The 23,285-nt window shown below is 39.5% G+C and overlaps 1 protein-coding gene across 5 annotated transcripts in view; it reads right to left on the bottom strand.

Moving 5' to 3' along the window:
* Dip2c (disco interacting protein 2 homolog C) overlaps positions 1–23,285 on the bottom strand; it is a 420,838-nt gene that overhangs the window by 55,726 nt on the left and 341,827 nt on the right. For 3 of the 5 annotated variants that reach the window (XM_055603914.1, XM_055603911.1, XM_055603913.1), the window contains 7 exons: positions 23,031–23,170; positions 17,800–17,936; positions 15,224–15,432; positions 13,793–13,907; positions 12,095–12,296; positions 5,342–5,451; positions 3,508–3,588 (listed from right to left, as the gene is read on the bottom strand). In XM_055603914.1, coding sequence (XP_055459889.1) covers positions 3,508–3,588; positions 5,342–5,451; positions 12,095–12,296; positions 13,793–13,907; positions 15,224–15,432; positions 17,800–17,936; positions 23,031–23,170 — 994 coding nt within the window. Of the gene's footprint in view, positions 1–3,507; positions 3,589–5,329; positions 5,452–12,094; positions 12,297–13,792; positions 13,908–15,223; positions 15,433–17,799; positions 17,937–23,030; positions 23,171–23,285 lie in introns of all 5 variants that reach the window. The other 2 variants (XM_055603910.1, XM_055603912.1) reach the window with 1 other exon arrangement.

Here is a 23,285-nt window from a genome sequence, read left to right as displayed (position 1 = left end):
CTAGAACTTCTGCTCGGATGTGGCCCGTGGTAGCTCAGTAACCAAGTAGTTTTCCAAAGTAAGGGGAACAAGGACTATTTCTAACAGGATCTCAAGGGCAGGCTCTTTGACCTCCCCCCACCCCCAGGGGAGGAGCAGTTAGGCCACAGAGGAGGACTTTGCAGCCAGCCTTGAAGATACCTGATAAAACAGGGTCAAATGAAGGGGGAGGAGGTCCTCCCCTATCAGTGGACTTGGAAAGGGGCAGGGAGGAGATGAGGGAGGGAGTGTGGGATGGGGGAGGGAATGAGGGAGCGGGATACAGCTGGGACACAGAGTTAACAAAATTTAACTAATAAGAAAAATAAAATTAAAAAAAAACAAAAAAACAAAAAAAGAACAAAACAAAAAAAATACATAAATAAGTATATAAATGTATTTACTACAAATAAAGAAAAGAATTAAATGACTTGGCTGAAGTTCCTGGTTAAAAAAAAAAAAAGATATTCTTCATGTTTTGAGACAGAAAGTTTTCTACTATTCCTGATCATTTTAATAAGCACTATTCCAACCTTCAATCTTGCTACCTCATACCTACTAACTTCAGTTGCCAAGGATGCAAGCACATGAATAGATACTGAATGCAATAATGAAAAATACCCTTCACATTCTGAAGTCAAGTGTTTCAATTATCTGAAAAGACCCATGGTCCAAGAATGATAGCTTTAAAATACAGGTCAAATTCATAATTATTAAACATACTTTGCAGAGCCGGGCAGTGATAGTACACACCTTTAATCACAGGACTTGGGAGGCAGAGGCAGGTGTATCTCTGAATCCAAGGCCATCCTGGTCAGAGAAAGTTCCAGGACAGCCATGGCTACATAAAGAAATCCTGTCTCAAAAAAAAAAAAAAAAAAAAAAAAAAAAAAAAAAAAAAAAAAAAAAAACCTTCCAGAGGCTAAAAGAAAAAATACACAAGCAACCTTCCAGGCTTCACAAGCGCTACTGTGATGAGTGATTACTGAATACGTGATGGCAAGATGGGAAAGACAGAGTATGTAGTGCAGAGATAGGAGACAAAGGGAATCCGCGTGGTTTGTGAACTGTGGAGTGAGGTGGAACTGGGAGACTATGTTTAAAAGGTCACACTGATTGGATGCCAAGCCTGGTATCCTGACAACACTCCAAGGAGCTACTGGGGTATCTTCATTACAGTTAGACAAAAGCAGAACACTGCTATTTTCACTATTTGTCCATAAATACACTGCCATCACGTTTGAATTTTTGTGTCTACAAGGATCTACAAGGATTTACTAACTCTTGTGCTACCCACTTAGACTTTTATAAAGTTTGAACACAGGTATGTGTTCATCTTAGAAAAATGGGAGCAAGGTATTAGGCAATGTTAAAGGGGGAGTTTAAAAGTGATTCATGTCTGATTTGCTCTCTGTTGACAGCTTGTACAGGATATACTCACCATGGCAGTATTAGAAAAATTAGGAAAAGAAAGGAAGCTCTACCCATTAAAAGTTCTGAGAAGGTACCAGGCCCATTGAAAAGGAGGTTAGTTATAGTTAAGGCCTTACATTCTAGTTATCACTTTGGAGGAAGTATTCGAAGAGGAAGAGCCATGGAGGCTAGGAACAAAGGAAAGTCAAGAGGAGCTTACAGGAAAACCACCACATGAAGAGGTCCAGGAGAGTCCAGGAAGAGGAGATTAACGGGGAATAAAAGTATCACAGATGTAAAGGAAGATGAAACTGGGTAGTTGTATGAAGGAAGGGGAATCATGTCTATATTTGTAGGCTGAAGATAGACTCAATGAAAAAGATGAAAATGAAAGTCTGAGACCAGAGATGGCTCAGCAGATAAAGATATATGCTAACCTGAAAGGCCTGAGTTCAATATCCAGGACCCACAAAATGGAAAGAGAGAACTGATCCCCACAAGTTGTCTTCTGACTGCATGTTGTTTCACACACACACACACACACACACACACACACACACACACACACACACGACAAATAAAAATGTAATGAAACTGAAAAAGGAGGGAATAATTTTTCAGATACATGGATATGTGATTACTGAATTCTCAGAGTTCAGGCTCTATGACTAAATGGCTGTGTGACCATATATAGAAGGAGGTCCATGGGCTGTGAACACAGGGTGCCCCTCAGAGGGGAGGCATTCCATTAGACACTCAGAGAACAGGGGAACTATGATGAAATGCTCTTTGTTGTCTCCAAAGACTCTCTTGGATAAGATCTTAAACAGATGTTGTATATGATGACCATCTGACCAACTCCAGAAAGGTAAGTTTAAGCTGATAAATACCTTTATGGCAGATTAAGGTGAAGGATGTCCAAGTACATATATTCAGAGGAATTCAATCACATGCAAACAAACCCTGATAACCAGAAGCCAAACCTTTGAGCACTTAAAACTTTGATAATCAGAAATCCTAAATGGCCTCAGATTTATAGACTTACAAGTGCCTGTACTTGACAAGAGGTTTTACCATTATGGTCTATATTTCAAGCTTTAGTTCCATAGCATAAAGAAAAGTAAGAAAAGTAAGAAAAAGAAAAAGCTGGGTACAGTGCTGCTTGCCTATAATCCCAGCACTCTGGGAGACAGAGGCAGGTGGATCTCTGTGACTTTGCAGGCAGCCTGGTCTACAAAGTGAGTCCAGGACACCCAAGGCTACACAGAGAAACCTTGTCTTGAAAGGCCAAAAAAATAAACAAATAAGGGGGCTGGAGAGATGGCTCAATGGTTAAGAACACTGCCTGCTCTTCCAAAGGACCCCGGTTCAATTCCCAGCATGTGCGTGGCAACTCACAACTGTCTGTAATTCCACGGGATCTGACACCTTCACACTAATGCACATAAAATAAAAAGTTAAATAAATAAAAAATATTAAACAAATAAACAAAAAACAGAAAAAAATCCCCAACAGATCTTTAACAGACCTTTGCACATAACTTTTATTGTTAATATTTGCTACTAAATTTAAGTTCTGACTTCTAAGTGCTTTTAAGGAGGATGAGTTTAATTGATTTACTAATATGAAACTGAACAGAAACTTGATAACGTAGAAATGGTTTTCATTCCCTAGAGTATGTAACTAAAACACATTTATATGGAAACAATCTCTTAGAAGTACATTCGCTTTCTACTGTAGATAACATTAACCTCTCAATTTTGGGTGGGAAATACTGTGGAGAAGGTGAAAGCAATAACAAGTATGCATTTATTGCTTTGCAATCTGCTTCATGACTGCTGATACAGTACAATTTACTGTGTATCAGCTCCAGATGCTGCGACTTCCTCCATAATGAATTGTAACCTCTCAGCTGAAATAACAGCCCCGGCCCTGTTACGTTTGTTAAGAGTATTTAACCATTGAACCAAGAAGAGTCTTTGTGAATATTATAAAAGAAGGTGACCTCCCAGGAAAAAGTTCAGACTACTAAAGTAAGAGATTAGGAAGTATGAGCTCTGGCGCTTTAGAGCCTACCCGACAATTGAGCAGTGTGTATAGCAGGTGATCTGGGGTGGTCTGCGCTCTCCACTGTAAGACCTCTGAGAGGAACAGGAACTGCAATGACACAAAGATGGTAGGGTCATGCCACTGGAATCTGGGTTAGGCAATCGCAATATTTAAGTAAAAATAAATTGAGTAAAATAAATAAATTAAGTAAAATAAATTGAGTGCATGCTTCCCTACACAGAAGCACAAGGACATATTCACATTAAAAACAAAAACAAAACAAAACTCTGCCAAATAAGTCATCAAAAGAATGAGAAAATACTTGGCTTTTCCCTGCTGCTATTTAGAAATACATGGAGGGGATAGGATTTCCACAAGGAGAGCAACAGAACCAAAAAATCTGGCCACAGAGGTCTTTTCTAAGACTGATACTCCAACCAAGGACCACGCATGGAGATATGTGAGAACCCCTGCACAGGTGTAGCCCATGGCACCTCAGTCTCCAAGTGGGTTCCTTAGTAATGGGAACAGGGACTGTCTCTGGCATGAACTCAGTGGCTGGCTCTTTGCACCTCCCCATCAGAGGGGAGCAGCCTTACCAGGTCACAGAGGAAGACAATGCAGTCAATCCTGATAAGACAGGGAAGGGGAGGAGGACCTCTTCCCCTTGGAGAGGGGCAAGGGAGGAGAAGAGGGAGGGAGGGTGGGATTGGAAAGGGATGAGGGAGGGGGCTACAGCTGGGATACAAAGTGAATAAACTGTAATTAATAAAAAATAAATAAATTTAAAAAAAATGAAAAAAAAAAGAATTTAATGTATCTGAGACTGACAGTTCCTACCCTTGGCTAGGCAAGTTCTCTACAAGTCAGCCCAAGGAAGAGGAGAGCTATCCCCCTTATAAGTAACATCAGCCAACACAGTCAGTCATTTTTCCTCCCAGGGCTGTCAGAATATAAAACACTGATTTCTGCTATGTGCAGGAGAAAAAAAAAAATCTAATCTAACTTACTTTAAAAAAAAAAGCTTCTATTAAATATATGACTGTAGAATGCCAATTCTCTGGTGTTACTAAATTTCATTACAAGTTACATAGATTAAATGCATCATACTGATTTAGTACGTAATAAAAAGGACAGTCTCATTTCACATGAAGATATAGGAAACATATACATCTTGATATGTTTTATTAATAGAAATGTACTATGTGAGGGGAACATGACAATCAAGTTTTTTTAATGAAAAAATTTCTATATGTTATTACACTGGTAGTATTTAAATGGTTTTATCACATTCCTTAATAGCCCATACTGAATGAGCCTAATCTTGGGCTGTGGAAAATAGGGAGTCCTAAGCATTGTCAGAGCTGAGGTGCTGCAATGGGACTCAGAAATACATAGGCAAGTTATGAGCTCTGCTGTGTGGGTGAGGAGGAGCTAGATGTTTGCTCTTTAAGCTGCTGTAAGGAGAGCTACCTGCTAACAACCAGAAGACATAAACTGTACACAAAGATCACTGTGAGGCAGTGTGAGCTTCACATCAGGGCTGGTGGGGATACTTAGAAAGAAAGTGGTGAAGAGCAATGGTTTCCTAATATTTGTCTCAGTCCTGTCCAGGTTGATGATATCACTTCACTTCTGTGACATGATAAAATTTCTTAGAGCCTCATTCCCCACCCCCCCAATAAGACTATGAATCTCTACTGTATGACAAGTGGGGAGGTGTGACAGTATTATCAAAGATGTGAAATCAGCAATACATGTGGAACTGACTCACTGAGGACTTGGGACTGTGTGATTCTACAAATAGTTAACACATCTCTAGAGTCAAGGGAATAATTTGAGTTCTGACCTCGGTTCTCACCTTCCGGGCCTGGTCATTGTCCTCTATCTGACCCAGGTCTCTGCCACTAGCCTGGGCGATCCTCTTCCCAGAAACCAGGTTTCCCACCATCACTGAGGCAGGACCAATTTCTGGGGGGGAAAAAAAGAGAAGCATAACCTTAGAGACGAAAGTGAAATTCTTTCTAACAGGATTCTTACATAATTAGTAAGGAATTAACCTAGAAAAAAAGAATGCTTTCAAAGACCATGCCTTGAATCACTTTTTTAAAAATTTAATTTACATAATTATTACAATTTATTCACTTTGTATCCCCACTGCAGCTCCCTCCCTTGTCTCCTACCATTCCCACCCATCCTCCCTTTTCTCCCCCTATGCCCTTTCCCTAAGCCTCTGATAGGGGAGGACCTCCTCCCTTTCTATCTGATGCTAGCCTATCAGGTCTCATCAGAAGGGCTGCATCATCTTCCTCTGTGGCCTGACAAGGCTGCAACCCTCCACCGCCAGAGGTGATCAGAGAACCTGCCACTGAGCCCATGTCAGAGACAGCCCCTGTACCCCTTACTAGGGCACCCACTCGGAAACTGAGCAGTCAATGGGCTTCCTTTGAACAGGGCTTCTAGGTCTTCTTCATGCATGGTCCTTGGTTGGAGTATCGGTCTCTGCAGGACCCCTGTGCCTAGGTATTTTGGCTCTGTTGTTCTCTTGTGGAGTTCCTGTCTACTCCAGATCTTTCTATATCCCTCTTCTTCCATAAGGATTCTAGCACTCTGCCCCAAGTTTGGCTATGAGTCTCAGTATATCCTTCAATACCCTGGTGGGTAGTCTTTCAGAGGTCCTCTGTGGAAGGCTCCTGTCCTGTTCCTTGTCTTCTGCTACTTCTGATGTCTATCCTATTTGTCCTTCTGAATGAGGATTAAGCATCTTCCCTAGGGTCCTCCTTATTGTTTAGCTTTTTTAGGGCTACAGATTTTAATATGTTTATCCTATATTATATGGCTAATATCCACTTATAAGTGAGTATATATATAATTTGTTTCTTTTTGCTTCCGGGTTACCTCACGTAGGATGATTTTTTTCTAGTTCCCACCATTTTACTGCAAATTTCATGATTTCCTTGTTTTTAATTGCTGAGTAGTATTACATTGTGTAAATGTACAACACTTTAAGTATCCATTCCTTTGTTGAGGGACATCTAGGTTGTTTCCAGATTCTGGCTATTATAAATAGAGCTGCTATGAAAATGGTTGAGCAAATGTCCTTATTGAATGGTGGGGCATCTTTTGGGTATATGTCTAGGACTGGTATAGCTGGATCTTGAAGTAGCACTATTCCTAATTTTCTGAAGAAGTGCCAGACTGATTTCCAAAGTGGTTGTACAAGGTTACATTCCCACCAGCAATGGAGGAAGATTCCTCTTTCTCCACATCCTCTCCAGCATGTATCATCCCTTGAGTTTTTGATATTAGCTATTCTGATGGGTGTGAGATGAAATCTCAGGGTCATTTTGATTTGCATTTCCTGAATGACTAAGGATGTTGAGCATTTCTTTCAGTATTTCTCTGCCATTCGATATTCCTCTGTTGAGAATTCTGTTTAGCTCTGTACCCCATTTTTTAATTGGATTACTGGGTTTGTTGATATTTAACTTCTTCAGTTCTTTATATATTCTGGCTATTAGCCCTGTCAGATGTAGGTTGGTGAAGATCTTTACCCAGTTGTTGTTTTGTGAATCACTCTTATTATAAGACCTGATGTGCTTGTGATGGCCAAAATGGAGAAACCTGGATTAGGGTATATAGAAGTAATGTTTTCATATATACAGCATCCCTTAGCACCTTGTAAGCTGATGCTTCTATTAGCTAGTGTGAAGCTAACATTATGATGCATATTCAGGGGTGATTATAAAAGTGATACGGAGGAAAAATACAGGATGCAAAACCAGGATACACGTCACTGAGGAAGACTTCTTCTATAATGCGAGTTGACTCAAACCAAGCAAATTATGACACATTAATCTCTTGAGATAGATTCAGAGAATACTCATGAAGGGACATGATAGAGAATCACTTATCTACAGGTTTTATTGACCAGTGAGATTTGAGATTGAAGATCTTGGCCCACAATGAGATGTAGAAAAGTAAACCTAGAGATGCTGTACACTGAAAGTGTTTTTTCACTCCACTGTTACAAACTCAATGAGCTTTCCCTCCCTAGTTTAAGACAGAAGTTTGAAAGAGAAATATTAAACATTTTTTCTCTGATACCTTCATTTTTTTTCAATTATTAAAGAAGGAAGTTTCTTTAAAAATATTTTTGTAAAAGATTTTATTACATGTTTCCTTGTACACATACAAGCATTCATGCCATGGTATGAGTGCAGAGGTTAGAGAGCACTTGCTAGAGTCAAGTTCTCTCCTCTATCATGTGGGTCCTGGGGGAAATCAAAAATAGGTTCAAGATTAGCAACAATCACTCTACTCACGGAGCCATTTTGCTGGACCAGAAATTTCTTAAGGAACTACAGAAACTCAAATTTTGACTGTTAGAAACCCTTGCATGCCAATTACTCATCTTTGCATTTAATGCATACACAGAAATTAAGGAATATATATTTAATAGGGAAAGGTTTTGCATTCTAGATCTGTGTGAGAGGGACAGACAGACAAACATATACACACACACAGAGGTGAGGGGAGGCAGGGGGTACAGGGGGGAAGGGAAGGAAGAAAAAGATATTTAGCACAGGAATTACAGTATAAAGACTAAGATGATGGTGAATTGGTAGGTAAAGTACTTGTTACGCTGCCATGAATAGTGGAGCCCAACCCCCAGAACCCATTTAAAAAGCTCGGTGGGTGTAATACCCACCTGTAACCTCAGTGCATATGAGGCAGACATGGGCAGAAACAACTTGAAACAAGTTGGCTTGTGAGACTAGCTGAATCAATAAGCTGTGTTTAGCAAGAGCCCTTGCCTCAGCATATTACGTAGAGAGTGATTAAAGACACACGTCAACTTCAAGCCTTCACATTCATGGACACTCAAGTGTACCCACCCATGTGAACATGTATATAAAACATACCACACACATAAACAGAAAAAAAAATCACAGCATAAAATAATACAGGTAGCATGATCAATTTGTACTATATTTTTGATGAAATTTTAAGATGATGACTGGTAAGTGAAATTGCTATTAAATGTCTGGTGATTAAGTTCTATGTTAATCAATCAAGACATATGCATTATTTACTATCCACAAAGAACTGAGTGTCTTGAAGCTCAACCAGAAGATCAGGGAACATATAAAATAAAAAGATGAGATTCATATCAGTGGATACAGTGTCAAGGAACAAGGCCTAGAATGGGCCAGTTACCATGACAACTACAATGACCATTACTTTGGCTTCCCCATAAAAATGTTCTGGAATTCTGGCTCAGACAAGGCATCTGCTCACCCTTTAGCTGACAGTCCAAGTCAAACGCAGAGTTACTCATCCTCCACAGACATGCAGTGGTCCATGTGAATTTAGTTTTCCAGAAAAATATATCTTTCCCTTCTTGTCCTGAACATTCTGCATGCGACTCTTCAGTGTTTTTCAGCTATTCTGATAGAATGTCATGAGGGAAGTTGTAGCTGTGGATTTGTGTCTGTTCTGGTAACTGCTGTAGAATTGTTGCTAGTTCTTACAATGGCTTAAAGGTTGTTCAACACTTCTGTGCTCAGGTTTTTAATCATACTACACACTACTATTAACTGAATAAATAACTTGCCCATCAGAAAAGACAATTTTGTTGTCTATGAATCTGTATTTTTAAGGACTCTATTTGTTGCTTGTAATGAAAACTTTACACATACGTGGCTAAAGACAATATTTGCTCTGGTTGCTAGCAGCATACCTGTTCAGAATTATTTTAAGTGTTTCTTCCAAAAAAGCTAGTTTTTGAAGAAAAACTACACACACACACACACACACACACACACACACACACACACATAATGGTATCCGAGGGCAATGTCTTCTGGGGCCATTACAGGTCATTATCAGCAAATCTATAGAGACTTATACAAGTAAGTCATAATGCCCCAGCATAGATCCTATATTTGTTGAATGGGTGGGAGTAAGGGAGAATAGAAAGATGACAGAAAAGAGATAAAATACTGCTAGGTACTAGTAAAGCCCTGGGTTCAATTTTCAGAATGAAAGAAGTAAAAAAAAAAAAAAAATGCATTTTCAAGACACATATTACTACACCTGCATACATATATATGCAGAGTTAACCATCACCTACAGCTTTATTAAGTAGGAATAATATTAAAGTTTTAATCCATTAAACCATAATTTCCTGCTATCCCTAATGAAAGTAGCTTTCTTTAGGTGTCTTGACCTTTGCTCCAGCCTAAGACCAAAGTCTTTTCCTATGGGCCGATTTTTCTAAACTACTTAAGAGTCTTAAGATTGAACAAGTAAGGCCAGTTAGTATTAAAATCGTGGTATTTACTTGCAAATGATATACTCCTATACTAAGTGTCTATCCTGAAGCTTCATGTGGTATTGAACTGGCTTGGTTATAGGAACTACTGTTATTGGGGTCACTAGGGCCAGGCATTCTACTACTTAAGCCATCAAAATTATAGAAAAGATAGTTTAGTCACCTGCAGTTTGATGTTGAGGACACATTATTGAGTACGGAGTGAAGCATGAAACTATAGTATCTATAATACTATAGATACCAACATGCATACAAAGAGCAAGCCCTGCATCATTTCCAGTGTTGTTTATGTTCTCAGACAGTATGGTTTTTGAAAGGCTGTTTTCCATCCTTCTGTGATGCTCCCTGAAGGACAGTGTTTCTTATTTTCCTGAGGTTTCCTGTTAAAGTACTAGTTACACTTTAGTCAGCTATAGCTCTACATTTGCTATAGATTCATATAGACCAAGGACAGTGAGGAAGAATGTAGATTTGAGGAAAAAAGAAACAGAGGAGATCTAGAATATGAAAACAGTAGAGACAGAAATGTCAGGTGTAATGGTAATCCTATAATCCTGGCACTTGGGAGGAGGAGACAGGAGAATTTTAAGTTGAAGGCCAAACTGGGTTACTTATCAAGAATCTAATAAAGAGAGGGGATAGGAGAGAAGAGAGGAGGGTGAGAACAGTGGATAATAGATACCAATGAGAAAAGTTAGTCTAATGTTTCTCAAAAGCTAAACAAACAAATGAAACCCCACTTCCTATGCTGTTTTGCATACTTAAATGTGAGTATACTAGGGAAGATCACACTACTTAGTGGCATAACTCCCATACTGCCTACCATAAAAACATCCCTGAGGTGTAAAAATAGTAAGTGCAAGGGTTTTGCAATCTGAAGAATGGATTCAAGTCCTTAGCCTACTATATGTTTGGCCAATCACTTTTCTCCTTCAAGCTTTCCATACTTGATCTTTGATTTGAGGTCACCCTCTTGTCTCTTGAACTTGTCCTGCAAGACCTCCAGACCTGATCACCTCTGAAGAGCAACCAGGATGAGAGCTGTTCAAGTGGCTTGCACTGTTATTACAAAGGGGGCAGTGTTAAGGCACTAGCTGGGTAATAAGGTTATCCACCTTTAGGATGACTTGCTAAAGACTCCTGCTCAACAGTACCATTCTTTAACAGGTGGCAATAAAAGACCCCAAGCTAGGCTTAAAAAACAGGAAGTGGAAGGTGAGTAATGTTGAGATATGTTTAAATTCTGTGTTGGGCACATTGTAGCTGTGTGATGTTAGATAAAACTCAGTCTCCCTCTCTCTGTGCTTCATCAGTACAACAAAGAGCACCCTTTTTCTTTTTTTAAATTTATTTTGATTTCCTTTTTTATTTACTTTACATCCCAAAGGTGTCCCCTCCCTTATCTCCTCCCAGTGGCTCCCTTACCCCCTTACTCCTTCCCCTCTCTCTTTCCCCCCCAAGGAAAGGGTGGGCCCTCCCTCTGTATCAACCTTCCCTAGCACATCAACTCACATCAGGACTGAGCATGGAAGGGAACTCTTTTCATGAAACCATAGGGACCAACAGATTAGCACATATGGAGATTGGGATGGTCCACATCACATCATGTTTGACCAGCTTTGGTCTGGTTTGTACATACTAGCCCCTTAGCAGGATAGTTCCTATTTTCTAATTTATTACATTCAGACAAATTCACTGACAAGTGTGTGTGTGTGATCTAATAGTTCATGACTGATTTAGGAGCTATGAGAATCAAGCCAGATAAAGGGTAATGTGTTCCCAACCTATCAGACACTGAGACAGCAGTCTTGGTCAGGAATAAATAGAATTCCTCATGTTTCAAAGCATTATCCAATAGCCTATTGCTTTCACTCCTCAATTAGCTATATAAAACCTTGTATGTATTGTTCTAATTATGTATACTAGGACCCCCAAGGGTTTGTGTCTAGTCTAGGACTACCAATAAATGACTGTGTATAACCAATTCCAGTGGAAGTATTATCCAATGAGAAGGTACACAGCATTTTTACCCATATGCTCTGTACTGACTACCTAAGTAGACCTCACTGTCTCAGCAGAGCTGCTGCATTCTAGCTATCAAGGCGCAAACATACTTTGTGAGGAAAATATTCTGTCTGGAGTGTGAATCATGTGCAGAACATGTGTGCAGATGATTACCAGATTATTCCTAGATGTAGCCCCTCTTGAGCCTGCTATTGACAGGAACACAGTTTACAAAGCCCACTCAAGGCTATGTCAGACCATGCAAGAGCATACCTGGCTGCTTCTGCCGAGGTTTAGGTAAATTTGTGACACAGGTGTGTGGGCACATCAGGACATTGCAGGGGTGAAGGGAGCCCTCCAGGAAAAGCTGCTTTGTTTCTGACAAATGGATGCCACCAAGTGGGGTTTTGGGAAGGGTATTTGCTGGTACCAAGGCCAGGCAATAAACTCCAACTTGATGTATACTGTCAATTGCCTGAAAAGGAAGAAAAGGGCAGTCATATTGAAATAGGAAATACAAACAGAAAACAATAAATAGTATATTTATTTAGTTTTTTTTGTGTGTATGGGTGTGTATGAGTGTGTGTGTGTGTGTGTGTGTCTGTGTGTGTGTGTGTGTAGGTGGTTTTTGAGTGCTGTCCTTTTTTTCTTTTTTTAAATCTTTTTGATGAAAGTATTTCTTACTGGCTCAAATTTGCCAATTAGGCTAGGCTGCCTAGACAAAAAGGTCCAAAGACCTGCCTTTCTAGCAAAAAGATCACAAGACATACCACTGTCCCTGGCTCATTCTAAATGGCTTCTAGGGATTGAACTTGGGTACTGATGCTTACACAGAAAGTACTTGACGCACAGCGCTCTCTCTCCCATCCTCTTCATTGTTGTTTCTCTGTTTTTGTTTCTTGTTTATTTAAAGCCCAGCCTCACACTATAGCCTAGACTGAGCTTTAACTAGTGGCAATCAATTTGCCTTAGCCTCCGAAATCTGGAATTACAGGAATGAGTCACTATACCTAGCCTTTTTAAATAACTACATGCACAAAAACATTATAAACACTATATAAACACTATATAAACTATATAAACTATATAAACACTCACAAAGGAAAACTGCTCACAAGAGAAAAAAACATTCAAGTTTCCAATGGAGTCTCAGTAGGTATATAAACCATACTTAAAGGCAGGCCCAATCTCAGCATAAATGGGCAACACAAAATGAACTCAGTGGTATTGCTGGAAGGGTTTGTCTCAGAAAGCTTTATCCAGGCATTTTTTTTTTCTTTTTTTACCATATATTATGGTTTCCAATTCTGTTTTTATGAGATTTATGTATGTGTATCTCTGCCTGTATGATTTTTTCTTTTCCTTTGCTGTCTGACTGACTCTGTGTGTGTGTGTAGTTGCGTGTTCATTTTTAAATGTGAGAAATAAAGGAATGTAGATTTACATGGGTGGGAAGATAGGGAGGACCTTGGAAGAGTTGTGAGAGGGGAAACCATGATCAGAATATATTGAATGAAAAAGCTATTTTCAATAAAAATTATAAAAACCACCTACTGTCTATAATATATGAAAGTATACATGGTATGAACTGTGCTTTGCATAAAGGCCAAATGAAGAGACAGTTTTCTCACTATAATAAAAAGGTTCGCATAATTCCACATAGAGCTATTAGAAAACCATAAATAATTAAAAAGGGGGGTTTGGAAAAAAGAGTGTATATTCTCATAATTATAACAACACGTTTGTTGTTCTCTGATGTAACTGCAAAAAAAGCAGTTTTGCAGTTCCTGACTTTTTACCTTCATCTGCTTAGCTTGTTTCTGGACACTATATAATTTCCAATCAGGCAGTTTGAACAACAGAATATGGGCTTACAGGCAAAGGACTAGTTGACAAATGTTGGGCCATAGTCTTACAGTGAATAAGAAAAGCTGGAAGTACTTAAATGCTTTAAGACACAGCCCCACATACCTGGAGTACTCTGCTCATCCACTGGAAACTGTCTTCCTCTGTGGAGTCCGGCCTCTGCTCAGCCACAATCACTATCCTTTCATCATGAAGGACGGTCACTGAGAACACAGCTATCCTGCAGGAACAGAGGGAACATGTGGTAAGCAGAGGACAGAGACCTGTTTCCAAGAACTCCTGTGGCAGTAAGAACCTATAATCAAGATTAATTAATCAAATCTCAGAGTCTTTCACAGAGCCAAACTAGTTGCAGACTAAGTGTGGGGGTGCACAGGCAAGCTGCCAGTGGCTGCCCTTTCCCAAAAGAAAACTGACCTTCTGTCTTTCACCAGCTAGCAACCAATTGTTGATAGCTCCTCAGGTAGGCCTAGACCAGTGGTTCTCAACATTCTAGTGCTTCAACTATTTAACACAGTTCCTCAAGTTGTTGTGAACCCCAACATAAATTTAGGCTCTAGTTTTAAAGATAATTTAAATCTGGGAATTGTCCAGCCATGTTCCTATGAACTGTTAGTTTTCAAAGAAACTGTTAGTTTCAAAGAAAAGCATCTGGAGGAGTTTCTGATTCCTCTTCTGCATTACCAGAAATCTCAAGAGCTACAAGAAAACATCTACATGTAATTAACCCTTGCTGAGTGCCTACTATGTCAGGGAGGGAAGAAAGAAAGGAAGGAAGAAAGGAAGGAGGGAGGGAAGGAGGGACGGAAGGAAGAAAATCGTGGGGCACTCAGACACACAAGCAGGCACTTTTCTACATAAGTTATGATTGATTGTTATGTCTGGGTCTCTTGGACCTACACAGAACTTTTAAAGATATTAAGTTAAAGAGTGTATCAAAGAGTTCATATTAGTTCTTGAGGAATCACAACTTGCTGAGATCTTAGTGGTCATTAAATCCAAATGCTTCAATTCGATAGAAGAAGGAACTGAGTCCAAATAAATCTAAGTAATTTCTACAATCTTTAAGCCCTATTCAACTATGCTGGCTAGTTATGTGCCAAAATGACACAAGCTAGAGTCATCAGAGAGGGAATCAATTGAGAAAATGCTTCTATAATATCAAGTTGTAGCAAGCCTGTATGGTTCTTAATTAGTATTGATGTGGAGGATCCAGCCTATTGTGGTTGGAGCCCCCCACCCCCCGGTTGGTGGTCTTGTGTTCTGTAAGAAAGTAGGCTGCACAAGCCATGAGAAGCAAGCCAGTAAGCAGTATCCTCTATGGCTTTTGTATCAGCTCTTGCCTCTAGGTTCTTACTTTGAATTCCTGTACTGACTTCCTTCAATGATGAACAGTGATATGGAAGAATAAGCCAAAAAAAGTCTTCTCTAAATTGCTTTTGGTCATGATGTTTTATCAAAGCAACAGTAACTCTAACTTGGAAACCAGCTATAAACCAAAACTGAGCATTTAATTTGAAGACAAGTACCACTTACCTTCCTCTGTAGACAAACTTCATGGGCTCTACAGCTAAGGCTGTGGCGACTATGTCATCGGCATTGTGTCTTCGTCCACTGACTACCATCAGGCCATCCATCTTACCCACAACAAAGACAAGGCCTCCAGGACCAACAAATCCCAGCAAACCTGTCCTTATGAATGGGTATTCACTGATTGGAGCCCCAGAGCTGGTCATGGGAAATACCTAGGGGAACAAGGCTGCAATTAGGCCACCTCATGGGTTAGCAGGGTCATACTTTTATACCACTTCTCTGTGAAGAGAAACCAAATTTACTTCCCTACCTGCAATAACTCTGCCAGCATGAGATCATGGTGACTCTGCTTGACAGTCCACAAACATGGTGTGATGTTTAATCTTCATTGTCAATTAGACTGGATTTTGAATCACCTAGGAGATATACCTCTGGTCATACCAGAGAGCTTTACCCTAGGGAAGATTCAGTCTGAATGTGGGTGATAGTATTTCTTGGGCTGAAGGCTTAGACTGAATACAAAGGAAGCTAAGCACTAGTATTCATCTTTTGGTGCTTCCTGACCATGGCTGCAATTGGATAAATTGTCTCATGTTCCTGCCACTATGGCTTCCCCAAGATGGATTATACTCTCCAACTGTAACCAAAATAAATTCTTCCCACTTAAGTAGCTTTTGTTAGATAGTTATAGGCAGGTCAAATGTAAATAAATGCACATGGACATGTTTTCCTCAGGCTCAGCAAAGTTCTGTTGTTTCTGCATGTCTCAGTGATATGCAAGAGCTTGAGGAAGCTCCTCTCTCAGACTCTGAGCCTCCACATGGACAGTGGCCAGAAATCATTGCACTATGCTTAAAATACCAGGTGAAAGTGGTTAATGGAGACTTAAGGTACATTTTTAAATAACACATATTGGTGTAGCTGATCCTTATTCATTAAAATGTTACTTCTCCTTATTGGAAACACACCAAAATAGAAAATGTGAAGAGAGCACAGGAAGTCAGAAATCCAAATCTTGTTTCCTTCAACCATGAAGATAAATCACATAGAAAAGGAAGGTTTTGCTTAGGTTATACACTCAGCTCCAGTTCCAGGGTTTTTAGAGATCTGAGTTCATATTCATATATATGTTCATCCAAAAATTTAACATTTAGGAATTAATAATCTGTTATACTCATGAATGAGTAAAATATTGTGTTAATCCTAAAGCTAGGCATCATATGAGAAAAAGAAGAAAGTTCTAAGAATATTGTGATACAGTGCAGGATACCTGAACCTGTGGATTTAAGTCCTTCCATGTCTCTGCTCACTATGTATTCACCACCTGCAAAAAGCAGGTTATCTATGTACACCAGATAGTCACACGTGTATACCAATCATTTCACATACATGCCACATGTGTACATAGAACACACATGTACAACACATATCCACAAACTACATGTAATATCTATACCTATGATCTGTCACCACATATATTTCACATGTACCACTAAAATAATTACTTAGTGTGTACATTTGTTCAGTTTCTCCTGAGTTCACATCCAGCCAAGTCTAGCTGATGCTACAAGATTGTGCAGGAATGGCCATCTGACTTCCTGAGTAAGGACATCTACTCACACACCTATACACATGTCCTCTTATCACATATTGTTTTTCACCACTTACCTGTCAGCTGAGAACAATAAACAAAAACCCCATTCAAAAAACTGCTTATTCAACAGTTTCCTTTTGCTGCTTTTAAATGGGCACATTCCTATTTCATCCACAATCCAGAATATGAAAAAAAAATTGTTCCAAATATTTGATATTGGTGGAAGTTTCAGTGTTGTTTCACATTTTATTATATTTACAGTTTTTACAAGAGCCCAAATTAAATAGCTCCCAGGGAAGGACAGTGAAAAAGAGAAAATAATAGAAGGAAAAGGAAGTAGAAGGGCAGGAGAAAAACAAGGTGGGAAGGAGGAAGAAGGAAAAAAGAGAGGGAGGAGTGAAAAAAAGAAGTTCAAAGTAAGACATTTGGATTGTATTAGCATTCTTTGATCCATACATCCATGACCTCCTTTCCTGTGTTGATCTTCGTTTCCTGAACATTATTGTTTATTTTCAGCAGTTACCTAATCTTTCAGAATTAGTCCACGGTGGTTCATCTGAAATGATTTCAGTGAGTGAGATTGCTAAAGAATGTTAAATTGAAGGTAAAAATCACAAAATAAGCAAAAGAAGAACAACAGGAAGCCATGCTCATATGCACACATGTTCATGTATTTTCCAGCTCTTTTCAATCTTTCACATTGACTATTTATATTTCATATAAGGAAAACTTTAAATAAACATGTTACATAGAAAAAAAAACCTGCTTATTCTTTCTGGGTACTAGCTGAAAGTTCAGAATAACGTTGATAACCCAATTATCAAAAACAAAAATAATACGCAAAAAAGCCACCAGTTAACTAATATGAATGCTCTTTTGTGAAATCATCATCTTGGCTTCTTATCTGTCTTTGAACAGCTGGCAAAGCTGTTAGAGACGAGAGCTACAGAAAGAACTAAAGGATCTTTCTGTAGGATCAACCTACCTCAAAGGTGTTCTTGGTCATGCCAGAGAGGCCATAGTATGATGTTCCTGTGGCAACTGCACAGACACAGAGCTCCCCGATTTCATCTGTCCTGCACAACTGAGGAATCCCATCTGGCTTCACAGAACACATGATGGCTAAAGACAGAACAAGAAAGAACAAGGAGGGCATGAGCAAGAAGGAGGGAAATTAACAAACCCATGAATACCAGTGGGGAACAAATGAACAGAAATACTATCATGAATAAAATTCTAATAACGTCCAGGTTTTCATTTTCTTTAAGAGTTGTAACTTTTCATGTTGTATCAAAATGTCATATTTCATTGTTATGACAGCAATCATTTCAATGACTCTAATTTAAATATGAAAACTATATTTAAGGAGAGAAACACTGTGCCATTTATATAAGAGATGATTGTATCAGAGTCATTCACTACACATGTACCAGAAGAACAGGTGAAAGTTCTAGAACACAACTTCAGCCCTGCAAATGGAGTAGCACAGATATTTGCTTGTAAGTCTTCCAAAGCTTTTCCAATCTGAAAGCAGAATTTACAGCCTCCAGTGTCCTGCATAAATTGTATCCTTTCGTTTAAATCCCTTGTTGCACATAACCCTTCAGAGAATTCTACGTTAAGTTTTTGGCATTGTGTGTGTGTATGTTCATACACACTCATATGTCAAGACCATTTGTTTCTACCTTCAACATCTCCCAGCACCAGGATCATTCTTCTGTGGCAGATTTTTAAAATCATAGTTGCACAGTAAGTACTTTGCCAACTGAACCCTCCTTCCAGCTTTTAAAGCACTCAATTTAACAATGCTAAATTCTCATTAGTCTATGACCCACACACTTTCTTGATGCTTATATGACGTTAGCATCCTACTCACTACTGCTAGAAACCATAAGCCTGACTAGGAGGGAGCCATGGGCCTAGTATCTTAGACAAGTGATATTTATAGCCAATGACAATGGAATATTTAGAAACCCTACAACCTCCAAAGATGGCATTATAGCTAAGAAATATAATTAATAGAAATTTAAAAAGTTAAACTGGCTCACAATAAGAAAAAATATATATCTAAACTATACCAAAAAGTGGAGTTCTGTAGTAAGTGAGTTCAAGGTCATCTCATGAAGTTAGTAAGACCTTGCCTCAAAATAAAATATAAAGGAAAGAGCCAGGCATAGTGGCCCATGCCTTTAATGCCATCTCTCAAGAGGCAGAGGCAGACAAATCTCTGCAAGTTCAAAGTCAGTCTGGTCTAAACAAAGTTCCACAACAGCCAGGGCTATGTGGAGAGACTGTGTCTGTTTAAAAAAACAAAAAACAAACAAACAAAAAACCAAAACACCAAAATGTACAAGAAAGACTGGGAGGCGGCTCAATGGTAGAATATTTGTCTAATGTGTGAGGGCCAGGGCTCAATTTCCAGGAGCCGAAAACACAACCAACAAGACCAAAAGTAGATAAAAAATGTCTTCACCTATCAGACTATAGGTGAAAATACCAAGAAGCCTGATGAGAAAGGCAGGGAGAAAGTGGGATTAGCACCTGTCATTGCCAGAAATATGAATCCTTACAGGAGTTTGAGAAAACAGTTGAATATGATCAAAATTATGTGGGCATGTTGTCCTTGAAGCAGACACAAGACCTGCAGCTAAGACTAAGGCAACCAAAATCCCAGCACAAATCCCAGATTGGGGAAGAGGCTTATGAAATTTCACTTCTAGTGGAGAAGCTATTGGTAACTGGTAGCTGATGCTGGAGGAAGAGTAAGTTTTTCTTTAGGAATGCAGTCCCCATAGGGCTACTCATGATGACCTTATACCCATGTGCACAAAGGCAGTACTAAGTTGACTTAGTGGGTTTTAAAAGGAGAGATAACTGGAGAGATAGCTCAGTACCAAGAGCACTGGCTATTCTTACAGAGGACTCAGGTGATTCCCCATACCCACAGGGTGGTTCACAACCGTCTGTAATTCCAACCCCAGGGGATCCAACACCCACTTCTATCTTACCGTGGCATTAGGCACTCATGGTGCACAGATACACATGCAGGCAAACACACATACAAATATTTAGATACATATATAGAGAGAGAACATATGAAGTTGGGGGTGAAAGGGTTGGGGAGAGAATTGGGGGCATAAGGAAGGAATTGCAAATGATGGAATAAGGGTAGATTTGATCAAAATAGTATATGTACATGTGAAATTCTTTTTTTTTTTTTTAGCCAGCCCAAAATTTCTTTTATTCATTCACGGAGAAAAATGAAATCTCAGAATAAACTGCCAGGTGTTAGCAGAAGCCAAAGTAAGCAGGTCTCTGAAAAGTGAAAATCTCATCTGGACATTGTACAAGGCACTATCTATTTCCCTCAGGCACAGCAAGGCAACTGTGTCATATGTTGAACTTAGTTGTTCTTTTCTTGAGAACCAAAACAAATACCAGGTATTCACACCCTCCTCCTCAGCCTTCCAAATGGAAAATGAACACAAATGAGGTTCAACTTTTGTGTGAATCTCTCAAACTGGAGGCAGAACCTTGGCTCCTCCTGTGGCATCATGGGGACAGGCTCAGTGCATGGGTATGGAAGTCAAATACATGGACATGGAATTTAACCTTTACTGGTGCCATTTGACTTATAATCAGTCAATAATCATTCTACTTTCATCGCAGGATAATTAAAGGTTATTATAATTTGCCTGTGGCTGTAACCTGCTGCTGGATAACATTAGAAACTATTTTTATTACAGCACTTGAGGGAGTTTAGTTTCCTTTCTATAACAATAAGCAATGCTTCTCCTCTGGAGCACACCCTTTTGCTGTTGAGAAGCTCCTGGGTTAAACAAACACTTGATATTAAAACACTTTTAACAGCACTTAAAAACTAAACAGTCATATAGAAAAAATGTTCTAGGAAGTACGTGTTTATATTAAGCATCAACTTTAGGTTTGAAAAGTGCACATGAATTTGGTTATGACAAATTTTTAATTTCAGCTTGGTTGTCACTGGAGAAGTTTACTTAATGAAAAGGAAAAGCATTTGCTGTACTCATCCATGACACCCCAGCTCTCCGCTGCCCCTTCTTCTTTCTCCATAGCAAAGGACCCATCACCTATAAAATTGGTATTAGGTAGGCTCCTGGAGAATACAGGATATCTTTGAAACTACTATCATATACCTGTCTTTCAGCTGAAAGGTACAGATTTCCAGGTTAATAGTTACCCTCTCTGCTCCTTGTTATTTCATGGAAGTGGTGTTGGGATTACTAACCTATTTTAAAATGATTTTAATAATAATTAGAAGTACAAAGCAATTCATAGATAAGTAGGAAGCCACCAATTCTATCCCTTCAACTAATTTTCTGAACATCAGCTTATCAATAAGTAAGGGAGAAAAGTGGCACCCCCTTCCTTAAATAGTAGTAATCATAAAATACATACTAATTCTATCTAGTAAATATGAACTGTTAAAAAATTTGTGTTTTTCTTAATAATAAAAAAGAAACACTTCACTTTTGAGAATTTTTTTTCATTATATTCTCACACCCTTGTAAGACTGAAGCACAGATGTGGCCCTTCACATCAGAATGCAGCAGAGAGTACAACTCCCCCAGCTGTGGAAGGTATATTATTATTCATTCACACTGTGTAATACTGCATTGCCTGGAAAGAAGCAAGTTCTTTATGTGCATACAAGTGAACATAAGACACAAAACATGTTGTACTATATCCTACCATTGCATTTAAAAACCCCAAATCCAAGAGAGACAATATACAAGTGCATATGGATGTGGGAGTGTGTTTCTTTGATATGATACTCTACTATGGACTGTTTCTGAATAGAAGTTTCTGAAAAGAAACCTGTGATACTGTAAGTGACTTCAATGGACAGAAAGGTTTTTCACTGATATGTCACCTGAATCTTTTGATGCCTCCAGCATGGGAATCCATTTACTTACAAGCTAGTTTGCTTGGCTTTGTAAAGAAATAAAGCAACATAGCTAGGTGGTAGGGCTAATCCTAGGGAGTGAGCAATGAGCCTGCAATGGCCTCAATTTGGAGTTTGGAGACCCAAGTTGTTCTGACTCTAAAAGAGTTTCTATGACAACAGGTAAAATAGAAACAGTTAGAAGGCTGTAGAGAACTAGCAGCACTCAGCCCAAGCTTTATTTCTGTATGCTTTGAACTAGGCAAGCAGAAAGGCCACCCCCACTCCTGTACATTTCATCCTTACAGAGGGACAGTGTGAAAAATCCATCTTTCCATGATTCTATGAGGGCAGCATGGCCTTTTCCCCACTATGTTTTGTCCCAGCACTCACACCCCAACCAATATCCTATAAGAAGCCTAACTGGCTATATACAGCTATGCAGTATAACTAGACATATAACAATGAATGCTGCTCATGTATGGACTTGCCACTCTAGTGTGTAAAGGAGCTTGGGCGACTTCAAAGGAGGTGGCCTAGATTCTGGGCCTGAACCAGAATCTAGAACCCTGAGCTCTATTGTGGAAGACAGAAATTGAGGACAAATGTGCTGATGTGTGTGGCCCTGTGAGACAGAAATTGGGAATAACATTCAACAAATAAATAAGAACATGGGCTGTAGTTTTGTATGTGGCTCTGAAGTATCAAAGCATATTATATGAGGGGCTGGAGTGGTAGGTGTGTGCAAGTGTGTGCATGCATCATGCGTGGGTACATGCATGCATGTATATGCATGTATATGCATGTGAGAGAGACATGGCAATAACTCTCTAACCGCTTTTATGCTAAGTAATAGCTTCACACATAACAAACATCTCATTCCTCAGGTTTAATATATACTGCTCAAAGCCTTCCATACTCCCACTCCTTGGCCTAGTGGGCCTACTTGAAGCCTAAGATACACTGGGCATTTTCTTAATCACTGATTGATGGAGGACCCAGCCCACTGTGGGTGGGGACACCCTTGGGCTAGTGGTCCTGATTTCTATAAGAAAGCAGATGAAGCAAGCCATGGGAAACAAACCAGTAAGCATCACTTTCCCATGGCCTCACTGCATCAGCTGCTGCCTCCAGGTTTCTACCCTGTTTGAGTTCCTGCCTTGGCTTCCCTCAGTGCTATAACTCAGAACAGGTAAGAGGAATGAAACCTTCCATTCTCAAGGTATTTACAGTCATGGTGTTTTATTACAATAGAAACTCAAGCTAAGACAACCCTCCAGGGCTGCACTCACCTCCAGGCATGACAAGGCCCACATCCTGAACTGTGAGCACTGACAGCTTCTCCTCCGAATCCACCCGGATCACACCATAGGTCAGCCCATGCATGGATAGCACACCTCGCCCTGGTGGCTGGTTGCTGTCATCTGTGGGCCTAAAAAGGTAGTTTTAGCTGAACATGTGCAAGCAAACAAACCATTCTACCTTTAGATGTGTACATCTACACACACACACACACACACACACACACACACACACACACACACACA

The sequence above is a fragment of the Psammomys obesus genome, unplaced genomic scaffold (assembly GCF_907164565.1).
Source record: "Psammomys obesus unplaced genomic scaffold, mPsaObe1.curated_primary_1811, whole genome shotgun sequence".
Lineage (NCBI taxonomy): Eukaryota > Metazoa > Chordata > Mammalia > Rodentia > Muridae > Psammomys > Psammomys obesus.
The sequence above is the reverse complement of the archived record's forward strand: the minus strand, read 5'-3'. Positions and strand labels throughout refer to the sequence as shown.